This window comes from Sus scrofa, chromosome 14 (assembly GCF_054392235.1).
Source record: "Sus scrofa isolate SSC_HxYL_T2T_F1_AM1 chromosome 14, Sscrofa_HxYL_maternal_Yorkshire_Landrace_v2.0, whole genome shotgun sequence".
NCBI lineage: Eukaryota > Metazoa > Chordata > Mammalia > Artiodactyla > Suidae > Sus > Sus scrofa.
In genome coordinates this window covers 104,916,101-104,928,994 of record NC_139396.1, presented here as the reverse complement: position 1 = coordinate 104,928,994, position 12,894 = coordinate 104,916,101, and the positions used below count along the sequence as shown (strand labels likewise).

At 38.7% G+C, this 12,894-nt stretch overlaps 1 protein-coding gene and 1 long non-coding RNA gene across 6 annotated transcripts in view; one reads left to right on the top strand and one right to left on the bottom strand.

Moving 5' to 3' along the window:
• Positions 1 to 9,281, bottom strand: part of LOC146396915 (uncharacterized) — a 343,709-nt gene extending 334,428 nt beyond the window's left edge. The window contains exon 1 of the long non-coding RNA XR_014828217.1: positions 9,151 to 9,281. This is a non-coding gene — a long non-coding RNA (uncharacterized LOC146396915). The remainder of the gene's footprint in view (positions 1 to 9,150) is intronic.
• Positions 8,458 to 12,894, top strand: part of LOC146396914 (uncharacterized) — a 225,114-nt gene continuing 220,677 nt past the window's right edge. For all 5 annotated transcript variants that reach the window (XR_014828199.1, XR_014828198.1, XR_014828200.1 and 2 more), the window contains exon 1: positions 8,458 to 8,801. Coding sequence is in view for 2 of the 5 variants with exons in the window: in XM_084997462.1 (XP_084853588.1) it covers positions 8,662 to 8,801 (140 nt within the window). In the remaining 3 variants the exon portion in view is untranslated. The remainder of the gene's footprint in view (positions 8,802 to 12,894) is intronic.

Here is a 12,894-nt window from a genome sequence, read left to right as displayed (position 1 = left end):
AACGTTAAATGTAACATGTAAATGAACTCTTCCACTTTAACCAGTATCCTAAGTCTTTCTCCAAGGAAGCAACCACAACAAAAAGTGTTTTGAATAGTCCACCAGAAAATGTACGTGTGTTCGTAAGTTGCCATGTATGTGCAGATTTCATCTGCAAATTTACAGCATACTTTGCCTATAGAATTTTTAACTTAATATTTTATAGATATTATCAAATCAGTTGCCAAAAAGGGAACAGTGTTTAACACTTCCAACAGTAGCATATAGGGATCCATTCCATGCAGCACTATTCATTTTAAAATATTTTTAGATTTATGTTTGATAAGTCAAATAAAGTCATATTAATGTAATTATTAGAGTTAGAATCATCCCATAGGTTTATAAGTCATTCATATTTTTTTATATTTACCAAATTTTTTTATGTTGAGTTATTGGTGTTTGGGGTTTCTTTTTGGCCACATCTCTGGCATTCGAAGTTCCTAGGCCAGGGGATCAAGCCTGCACCACAGCATCAACCCAAGCCACCGCAGTGACAATACCAGATCCTCAACCAGCTGTGCCACAAGGGAAATCTGAGTTGTTGGTGTTTCGTTTATTAAGACTGCATGTTCATGGAGAATAGACTTGTGGTTGCCAAGAGGGAGGGGGAGGGAGGGGGAGGGACTGGGAATTTGGGGTAAATAGATGCAAACTATTGCCTTTGGAATGGATAAGCAATGGGATCCCACTATACGGCACTGGGAACTATGTCTGGTCACTTGTGATCGAGCATGATAGTGTGAGAAAAAAGAATGTATACATGTATGTGTGATTGGGTCACCTTGCTGTGCAATAGAAAATTGATAGAACACTGTAAATTAGCTATAATGGAAAAAATAAAAATCATTATTTAAAAAAGACGTATTTCATAACATATTAAAATAATTAGGAGTTCTTGCTGTGGCACATAGGATTGGTGGTATCTTGGGAGTACTGGGACACAGGTTCGATCCTCCTTCAGGTACAGAGAGTTAAGGATCCAGCATTGCCATAGCTGCGGCTTAGGTCACAACTGTGGCTCAGATCTGATCCCTGGCCTGGGGACTCTATGTGCCTCGGGTCCAACAAAAATGAAATAAATAAATAATAGATAAATAATGCCTGCCATAATATATCATATTCTTCAAAGGTTGTTCGGCTTTAATTACAAGGTTTGTTAAATATTTGACACTAATAAATTGTATATTTTCAACTGTGTAACTATATCAACTTTTCCTGTGTGCTTTGTGCATTTTGTGTCTTGATAACCTACACACTGACAATCCTAAAACATCCAGTTTATCTCCAACAAGAACTCTCTTGAGGTCTGAGCAAAATAAGTAAATAAAAATTGAACTTTTTAACATATATAAATATGCAACCAAAGCACTAATCTACTTTTTCTGAATTGTTTTTCTCCTGCGTTATCTCTTTCCCATTCAATGTCACCCCACTAAGTCATCACCCAAGCTAGAAATAAAGAATAATTCTAGAATCACATTCAACCTGCCTACACACAGGCAGAAGCAAGGCACACAGGAACACATGCACCCTTACAGGGCTAACAGTCATTCAGTGCACACAAATATAGCTTAACTGATTGCTGAAATACTGAAATACCATTTACTAATTAGTAAATACCCACAGTCTTGAGTCCCCCAGAGTTCTACACTGCTCTAGCTAACCCAACCTCTCCTCCAGGTCCCCCAGCACCTCACCCATATCAGCAACTACTGTAATAACATGTATAGAGTAAGGGGAGACTAGTTCTCACCCCAGGGCATCGGTTCTGACTGACCTGTCTCTATGCATACCAGATGCTACGAGTTTCCATGATCACTGCTACGTAATTCAAACACACGCATGGAGAAGCCTGCCTCAGGTAAGGGAACATGAACAGACGTGATGCATCCCACAGACAAGCAGTGGCTTTCAGGGAAATCATGAAATTCTGCTCACTTTCACAATTCTATCCTTTCTTACTTCTGTGGAGGGGAGGTGGAGGAAGAGATGTGGAGAAGAATACAGCTGAAATGAATCTGAGACTAAGGAAGGTTGAACTTAGCATACACTTGGAAGAGGACAGTAGAAACTGATGATCACATCTCCTCCGCATTCTGATGGAAGTTGACAAAGAACAGCTACTTCAAAGAAGGATGGCTTCATTCACCATGCCCTCCTTTATGCATAATGATCCAGAAAAATGAAAATGTGTGTAATTCCTCCCACATTTCATATTATTGTGTCATGCCTCTGCCATTACTTACGTGGTATTTCAGGCCTTGAATGTTCTCTTTTCTCTTTCCTCAGGTATCATTGAGAAAAATTTCCCCAACTTCTATTCCAGGATAAATGCTCCCCTTCTCTTTTCTCCATATGCCTTGCACATATCTCTATTATTATATTGACACATCTTAGTGTATGTGTGTCTTTTCTTACATACTGTTTAGTTGATGTTATAGATTGAATTTTATTTGTCTTTGTATTGCTAGTATATATCATGTAAATTCCAAAATATTAGAGAACCAAGTAATGAATTAGCGAATGACTGAATCAATGGATGGGTGACTGACTTGACATCACCATTACAATATAACATTTCAATTTCTGATTTATGTACCATCTTTCTTTCTATTCTCTAAGCTCCTAGATTGCTGGGATCATGTCTTTTACAACAGTGCCTAAATCAGTGACTCATAATAACAGATAATTAAATGTTTACTTGAAGACTGGATGAATGAATGCTGGGAAAATTAAATGCTAAAAGAAGAAGTGACAAAGGAGTTCACAACCAAAAACAAGGCTTCAAATAGTAAATTATACATTTTGGGTATTTCTTAGTGCTGTTTTACTTTCTTTATAAATCCCTTTACAATTTTCTTTTTCTTACTTAATGACTAAAGGAATAAAGACATTATTCCTGTTGTGGGTTAGTTATTTAGCATATATAAAGCAAGAAAATGGAATTTAGTCACCTATTAAAATGTATTGAAGCTTGTGGGTAGGTTTCTTAAACAAATAATTAGAATGCAAGGTAAATCTTACACCATGCTATTTTATTTTGTGAAATGTTTTAAATTTATCAACATTTTAAAGCAAAACCCTCTATTGCTAAGATTTAGTTTCAAGCAAAGAGATTTACATGTTCTTGAATCATTTTAAAAAACAAGTTTCTATTTCAAGTAGTTTAGGAAATGGTAGGACAAATAGTATAACCCAAGATTCATTCATTTCAGGCCATGAAATAAATACAGACCAAAGAAAGACCTTAATGCTTAAGAGGGGAAACATGGTGCCAAATGGGAGCAGACAAGATGTTCTGCTATTGTAAAGATACTAGACAGAGATGAAAATATGCATGTAAAGTCCAGGTTGAGATCTGGAGGGAATGTGCTTACTGTCCCTTTGAAGACAGTCCTGATTGAGAAAAGGCATTTCCTAAAAGAGATATGGCAGAGGGGCCTTATCATCATTCTTCACAGTTAATAGATTCTGATGTAAGAATAGTGTATATCAAAAGAATGTATATTATACATATGTGTGTGACTGGGTCATTTTGCTGTACAGTAGAAAATTAACAGAACACTGTAAACCAACTGTAATGGAAAAAATAAAAATCATTATTCAAAAAAAGAATAGTATATATCTAGCATTTGAAACAACACTGGCTAGTAAATTAAAGATCAGTACCTATATAAACATGAAGAAAATTAATGTGGCATATTCCTGAAACAAACTCTTTGCAAGATTTTTTTTAATTTTATCATTCTTATTTTTATGAGGCATTTATTAAAGGAGATGATTCACTGTTACAGTAAAATATTTATGTTTCTCAGGTAAATGTATAGCTATGACTATACAATTTCCAACAGCTAGTGAAATTAAATTCCTTCACCGTTACAGAAACTTAGGGAAAACTGTTACTTTACAGCAGTAGAAAAATCCCAAGGCTATAACTGCCCCAAATAGAGTTACTTTTAAAAACAACCTGAGTTAACCAAAAAAATCATCTTTAAGAAGAGCCAAGGTGGTAAGTAGATAAACAGAGTTGTGTCAAACCATAAAACTGTTCAGTTTATAAAAAGCTTACAGGAGTTCCCACTGGGAATGGGATCAGCAGCATCTCTGGAGCGTTGGGAAGCAGGTTTGTTCCCCTGCCTGACACAGTGGGTTAAGGATCTGGCATTGCCACAGCTGTGGCTTAGGTTGCAACTGCAGTTTGGATCTGATCCCTGGCCCTAGAATTCCACGTGCCATGGGGCAGCCAAACAACAACAACAACAACAACAAAAAACTTACAGATTTATGAAAACAGTGGCCATGTTTATCTTAGTTACCAAGTAACCTCAACTCTTAGCATAATACTTGGAATACAGTAAGAATTCAATAGACATCTGTTAGTTGAATAAATGAATAGATATATAAATCACTATATAAGAATGAAAATGAAAAAAATACCTATAAAGATTGGTTACTGGAAGGAGTTCTCTTGTGGCACAGTGGGTTAAAGATCTGGCATTGTCCATTGTCACTGCAGTGGCTTGAGTTGCTCCTGTTGTGTGGATTCAATCCCTGGCCCAGGAATTTCCACATGCTGTTGGTGGGTATGACCAAAACAAAACAAAATAAAAAGATTGGTTACTGGAAGATGAGGAAACAGAAAAATGTCAGTGCTGAAAGACTGGTTCACTACTGAGGTCATGAGAGATGACAAATCCTAGAGGTTTCCTTTTAGATCAGGGACAATTTATGTTGCTGGGTTGACCAATCCCATTTAGGGGAGCTATGCAAGAAAATGAAAATACAGTGGGCATTCTGTATCTGTGAATTTTGCATCTGCAGATACTGAGGGCCGACTGTATTCATTACACGACACCACTTTATATAAGAGACCCAAGCCTCCATGGTTTTTGGTACAGTGGGGGCTCTAGTAACCAATCTCCCTCCCTAACTGTAGATATCAAGGGACAACTGTATTTCTAACTAATGAAGAATTACTGAATAAAATCATAGAATACAAAAACAATATATCTATTTTTACTCATATTTTTTCTTAACATTTTAGATTTAGCTTTTATATTTTGCTGTGGTTTTCAAAGTGAATCTCTGTTACACACTGTATCTCAGCAAACCTATGTTTCCTTATCAGTGTATTTAATTAATGACTACTATCAACCTAAAAAATACATGCAAATTAGAAGCAGTTCTAAAGTTGGCAGTAAGATATTTAAATAGATGCTATGGATACAAATACAAAAATGCTTCTAATAATCCTTCCTTCTTGTAATGGAGGAGCAAAGTATGTTTTACCAGGATGCTTTTAGTATAACCTTTATTTCTCTTTACAAAGAATATATATTCATTATGAAAAACTGGGAAAGGTAAAACAAAAGATGATGATAATGGAATGGAATGCTGCATCACATCCTCTTGAACTCTGATTTAGTCATAGCTTCCATTGACAGCTCTACTCAAGCTCAGCCTCATCCTGTGTTGTCAGCATCATCCCTCAAGTACCCCAGGTGTGTGTGTGTTTGGTGTTTTTTTTAATTTTGTCCCCAGAACATCTTCAGCATTGCAGCAAAACACTGAGCCCTTCTGTAATCAGGACCTAGAAGCACAGAGAGTCAACCCTCAACTAAAGAAAGTCAGGAGGGAATGGATAAATGTTCCAGCCTTCAGCCCTTCTAAAAAAATTATGAATACTTTTCAGGAGGTTGCAGTGTAACAGAGCATCTGTTGCCCACTGTGATATCTTTTTTTCCCACCTTTATCTCACTCTTCCCTCACTTCAGTTCCTAATTTTGCCTCCCAAAACACTACCTGATTGCATGCCTTTTTCTTCAGGCTTTACTTTCAGGAGAACCTAAACTAATACACATAATAACAAAAATATACAGCTGTGCTTATAATATCTAGTGATAACCTTAACATTTTGGTGGTCATTCCTGCAAGGCAGCTTATTTTTAAAAGTATACAATAAATAAAATACTGTATTTGAAAACATAATTCAATGCTGTATAGCACGGAGAACTCTACCCAATATTCTGTGATAATCTACATGGGAAAAGAATCTGGAAGAGAATGGATGTGTGTACATATAACTGAATCACTTTTTGTATGGCAGAAATTATCATGGCATTGTAAATCAAATATACTTCAATAAAATTTAAAAAAAAATTTAAACATTGCCAAATTATGCACAGAAAATGATAATGATCCCCTTCCCTGTGTCTACCAACAAATCCAACTCTCCTCCTTCCACAGCAGTGAGTCCTGTTCGATCAAAATTCTTGTTATTTTTCTATGTACTTTTACAAGTGTACATACTTCAACTTTATTGGTTCATATTAAGCATTTAGAACTACATATCTCTCTGTATAACTTTGAACACTTTTCCAAAGATACATAGAGTTAGCATTTTTGTTATTTTCTAAAGAGCATGTTTGATTAATTATCTCTTTGACTCCTGACATTTCTTCAATTTCTTCAGGAATGCAGATCAACAAATCAATCGCTAATGGATGACATACAATTTAAAATTTTTGAAATATTAAGTTGATACAGTATAAAGGTTTAAGTTCCATAACTTGAAATTTCAATGCTACAATGTGTTTCAAGGGTTCAGGATCTACATCAGTCAGCAAATGCTGTGTAATACACTGTCCCAAAGCAGTGACCGAGACCAACAGTCATCTCAAACATCTGTGAGTCAGCTGGGGATCAGCTGATTTAGACTGAGATCAGTGGACAGCTTTGCTTCTCACTGTACTTTAGCAGGTAGTTGGGGTATGCTTACTACAGTGACAGAAGAGAATAAAGTGACTCTAGAATTCAGAGAAAGAATTCCACAGGTTTTATAAGATTGATTATAGAGGCAAAGAGTGATCTGCGCTTTGATGGAGGGGTAGAATTGGGAGATATGCAGGGTATTCCATACATTAAATTACCACAGATGTGAGAAGGCCAAAGACTGGCTTTGGAGAGCGTTGAGTTTGATCTATACTGAGATACAGCCAGAGGGAAATTCAAAAGGTCATTATGACAGGTGCTATCACTTTTAGTTGGTACATCTGCCAAACAGATCCTTTCTGAATCCTCTGGGCACCAGAACCCAGGTGTTGCCACATTGAGCAAATATCATCTAAAGAGCTCACCTGTAACTTTTCTTTAATACCAAGTGATTGGCTGCTTATTTTCCATTAAAGGGGGCTGACCAATTACTCTCATAGTAGATAGTCTCAAGACACAACCAAAATAGTCTCAAGACACAACAGAAATAGTGAAAATACTTGGGATGTATCTTAATCAAGAAATGGTTCACATTCTAAAGAAGAGAAATTATTTTTCAGGATATTCCTTGGAAAGAAAAAAAGAGCCCCTGGGATTGTAGAATTAAGCTTCCGCTTACACTATATGTATAATGTCAATCAAGATGATGTCAGTCACAATTCCCCATTCCAATTAGAATACTCCATTCCTCTCACCAACAGTTTAGTTTGAGGGGTAATTTCTGGACCTAAGTCCAGCCAATTACAATCCTTCCCAGAACTTTTCTTCCAGAATTCCAGAGCAATACACTTCCTCTCTCATTAGGAGTTCATGATATTCTAAGCTTATAAGTTTAAGTCTACTGTCAGACCCCCAACTCAACTCCAGAAAGCTTCTTTGCAATAGCAAAACGTGAGTTCAACATAAAAAGATAAGCAGAGATAAAAGAGGAGGGAGAGAAGAAAAGAATCCTTTCATCTTCCCTTTGAGATCCCAGATACTGAATTTTATTTAACTCTATTAATGTTGCCAGAGCTGCTCCAGATTTTTGCTCAATACCTGTCAACCCCCCACCTTTAGCAGGAGTGTCCTTGCTCACAATCCTCCAACACCCCTTTAGCAAAAGTTAACATAAATTAAGTTAAAGGGTCCAGAGATAAGAAAGGAAACTACAAATAAAAAGACAGAGGAGTTCAAGATGGCATCAATCTGACCTCCAAAATACCCTGGATCTCATTATACATTTTACTATATAAGCATATAAAATGACACACCTACTGGTGTATAGACAGTAGGAACAATAAAGGATAAAAAGAGGGTGGCACCCTACTCCCTGGAAAAAGCACTGCCCCTTCCCCAGTGGATTAAAGCTTGTGTCTGCCCATCGTAAGCCTCACTCCTCCCTTTGTCTTTACTCTTTAAAATTAAATCCCTCTTGGGAGTTCCGTGGTGGTCTAGTGGTTAGAATTTGGCGATTTCACCACTGCAGCCTGGGTTCAATCCCTAAAAAAAAAAAAAAAATCCCTCTGAAAAGCTGATCTGTGAATTTACTTCCTGCTTCTCCATTCTTTGGCCACGGCATAAAGCTTGTGCTCTGCTGATTTCAGCCTCTGTTTCCTCATTGGCTGCTTGAACTCAAACAGAAAAAGAACCCTCCCCGACTCACGCAGAGAGCCTCAGCTGGACTAGGGGCCAAGCAGGGTCCGTAGGACTTATTTCAGAAATCTTAGCTATCCCAATTGCTTTCCGTATCCTGCGGTCCAGAAGATCCCGGGATAGGTTTGACTGTAAGACCGAATGTTGTCTCTAGATCTTAGAGACCCAAGCAAGTAGCAGGAACCAGAGAAGCCGGAGCCCTTGAGAGCGGCCAAGATGGTGGAGCCTGAGCTCTGGGCCTCTCATGGGCTCACCAGAATCACAACTATCTGCACAACCACCGTCGTGGAAAAGGACCAGAACTCCCAGGAAAGATTTTCTATAACTAAAGACATAAAAGAATCACAGCGAGACAGGTAGGAGGGGCGAACTCGCGTTTATAATCCAATCTGGTACTCTCGGGTGGGCGACGCACAAACGAGGTTAATTATATGGCCGAAGTTCTCCCACAGGAGTGAGAGTTCTGAGCCCCACGTCAGGCTCCCCAACCTGGGGGTCCTGCATTAGCAAGACGGGTCCCTGGAGCGTTTGGCTTTTTGAAGGCCAGCGAGGCTTAATTTCGGGAACCTCACAGGACCTGAAGGAACCGGGGAAATAGAGACTTAAAGGACCCACACAAAACCTCACGCGTACTTGGCCCTGAGCCAAAGCAGCAATATGATAGAAGCCTGGACCAGACCTACCTGCTGGTCTAGGAGAGTTTACCTGAGGGGCCGGTGGAGAAGCAACACTCGCGGCCGCCATATTGGGAGCTTTTTCTATGTGCGGAGGCAGATGCACCACTATTGTGGTCATTAGACAACAGCCTGCAGGTGCCAGTACTGGAAAACTTCAGGCCAGACAACTGACTGGGCAGGGACACAGCACCACCCTTAAGCAGACAGGCTGCCTAAAGCCTTCCGGAGCCCACAGCTGCCTCTAGACACGCCCATACACACATGGCTCCTCCCACAAGTGGGCAGGCACCTGCCCTCCTGAAGACAGCACTAGCCTCTAGCCAGTTTCAGTCACCAGGGGCCCCACACCAGATGCAAGGAAACTGCAATCCCCCAGCCTGCAAACCCAGCCTGCCCATACAGCAGGCCAGACCCTCCCCTGGGACCAGCTGAACTCTGGCCCTGCCCACTAGCAGCCAAAACAAGCTACTGGAAACCCCAGGCCCCATACCCAACTATCAGGAACCACCCCCCACCACAACCACTCGCAATCTCATACCAACTCTGAGATCCCTGAACCTTGTAGCCAGACACCAGGACCTGATTCTGCCCACCCATAGTCTGGCATTACTCCTAAGACCTGGCTTCACCCCCCAGACAGGGAGCAATGAGTCTGCAGGACCCTGACTCTGCCCATCAGTGAGCTAGCACTAGCCGGGAGGCCTCCTAGGGTTCTGCAGTCAGCCAGCTCCTGACCCACCTGCCTGCCGGTAGTCAGCAGTGTTCGCACAAGGCAGGGTCTGGCAACAAACTGGGCTGGGGGCCAATCATGCCTACCACACCACCCACATAGCCCACAACAGAAGGACCCATGAAGCCCTCTTAAGGGGAACCCCTAGAGCATATAGCTCGGCTGACAAGAGGGAAGTGCGCTACTGGGATGCATAGGACCCCTCCTAAGGAGGGTCACTTCTCCAAGGTCAAATGTAACTAACAGACCTCATATATTAAAATACAAATAACAGCTTAGACAAAATGAGGCAACAGACAAACATGTTCCTGATGAAGGAACAAGAGAAAACTCCAGGAAAAAAAAAAAAAAGTGAAGTGGAGATAGGCAATCTACCCAAGGAAGGGTTCTGAGTAATGATCATAAAGATGATCAGAGATTCAGGAGGAGAATGGATGCACAGAAAAGTTAGAATTTTTAAACAAAAAGTTAGAAAATGTAAAAAACAACAAGTAGCAGTGACCACCAGTGTTTTATGATCTGTACAGCAATCTTGGCTTATCCAGACTTAGGCCAACATGCCCAAAATAAGACTCATGACTATTACACATCCAGAGGGAGCCATCCCATCATAGAAGATCTTCAATTCTTTAAAATATATCAAAGGCCCTAGAATTTTGAAAATAATCTTGATAATGAATAAAATGAGAGGACTCACTCTAGTTTGAATACTTACTATTCAGCTATAGTAAATGAGATAGGGTGGTATTGGTAAAGGGGTAGATCAATGAAACAGAAGAGAAAATTCAGAAATAGTGTAACACAAATATTCCCAAATAATTTTTATAAAAGTGCAAAATTCAGTAGACAGAGGATATGATCTTTTTATTCTGGAACATTCATAAGCAAAATAAATAAGCAGAAACTTAAATATAGTATGTAAAACTATAAATTTAAAAGAAGGAGGCAAAGTTCTTAGTCTTGACACCAGAATTATGATCATTAATAGGAAAAATGGATAAGTTGAACCTCATCCAAATAAAAAAATTATCACTATGCTAAAGACCCTATTAAAAGGATGGAAAGATAAGCTATAGAATAGGAGAAAACATTCGCAAGCCATGTATCTGGCAAAAGTCTAGTACTAGAAAATGTAAAGACTCCTTAAAACTCTGTAGAAAAAGAAACAATCCATTTAGAAAATGGGCAAAAGAGACACACAAATATTTCAACAAAGAGGATACAAAGATGACAAATAATCAGATGGCAAGATATTCGAGATCATTAATCATCAGAGAAATGCAATATGTGATGACACAATGCTAGCAAGTATATGGAGAAACTTTAACACTAATACATGGCTGATTGGCATGTAAATTAGTCTGCTGTCTCTTATAAGACTAAGCATACAACTCCATACAACCCAGCATTTGAAGACATGGAAACCTGAAGACACACTCATACATTGCTGATAGGAATGCAAAATAGTTCAGACACTCAGAAGAAAGTTTGGCAAATTTTTAAAAAAGAAAATATGTAACCATTATATGATCTAGTAATTTACCTCTTGGTCATATATCCCAGGGAAGTAAAAACTTATGATTTACATAAAAACTTTTATGAATATTCATAAAAGCTTTATTTTGTAATAGTGAAAAACTGTAAACAACCCAGATGTCTCTCAATGGGTGGGTGATTAAACAAACTGTAGTATAGCCACAGAATGTAATACTAGTCAGCAATAAAAGAGAACAAACTATACAATTCACACAATTGGATGAATATCTGGAGAATTATGCTGAGTTGGAAAAAAAAAAGTGAATTCCCAAACAGGTGTATTTTATGAAATAATAACATTTTCTAAATGCAAAAAAGATTAGTGGCTGCCAGGAGTCAGGAATGGAAGTGGAGAAGATGGGAAGAGGAAAGTAGGTGTGGTTATCAAAGAGCAGCAAGAGTAATCTTGTGGTGGTGGAAATATTCTGTATCCTGATTGTGCTGGTATAGACAACAAATGAACACTTGTGATGAAATTGTGTAGAACTAAATGCACACACACACACAAAGAAGTACAAGTAAATTTCAGAAAATCTGAATAAGATTGATGGATTGTATCTTGTCAATATGAACCTAAAATTATCTCAAAATAAAAAGTTTACTTTTAGAAATGGATTCTCCCCTTATTTCTCCCTAAAGCTAACTGCAGTACTTGCTCTCTCACTTGGCTATTATCATTAGGCTGTCTGCAGGGCCACACAATAACAAGAACCAACAGCCTCAAATATTTCAGATAGACTTAGAAAGGAGTAGACTTTGTTTCCTTCACTTATTCTGTGTTGTGTGTGTCAAGCAGCTAAAGCACTGAATTGAAATTATTTCCAAGGAAATTGAGTGTATCCAGTCGGAAGATGAGACTTCATCTACCCAAATGAATCTTCTGTTTGATAGCCTTTCATTTTCAACTGATGCTGATGACAGTGGATCAAAGTAGGAGATAAACAGAGGCTCCCTTTAAGTGAGACCTTCAAGAGATCCAGGGACCTAGGAAGGGGAATATAAGAAGAGACAAAATATTGGTCAATTTGTGCTAAAGTATCAATTATACATCCCAGCCACAGAGGCCAACATTCAGAAGTTATACCTTTACAGTATGCTGCTCATGCAGCGACCTGCATTCACTCCATATGTTCATATGGACCCTATGTCAACAAGGGCATCTAAGGTATCACTACCTGTGGCAACTGCATTCCTGCTAGAAGCCTTTTAGAAATCATACCCTGAGTATAAGAATGTCCTACTAGTAGTACTAATATATTCTGCCTCATCATTTTCATACAGAAACTCCATTATTTTGGTGATTATAGATGCATTTACCCAGGTGAACCTGACGTAGCTGTGTTTACCCAAATGAATCTTTGCCTCCAACCATAGCAATTCCTGTCAACCTATTTGACAAACAACATTTTTCTAACTGCTTGCTGGGTTTAAGATCAAGGGACAATCTTATATTTACAAATTGCCCTGACCAGTGATTATGAGTGTGACAAGATTCAAATTTATTAT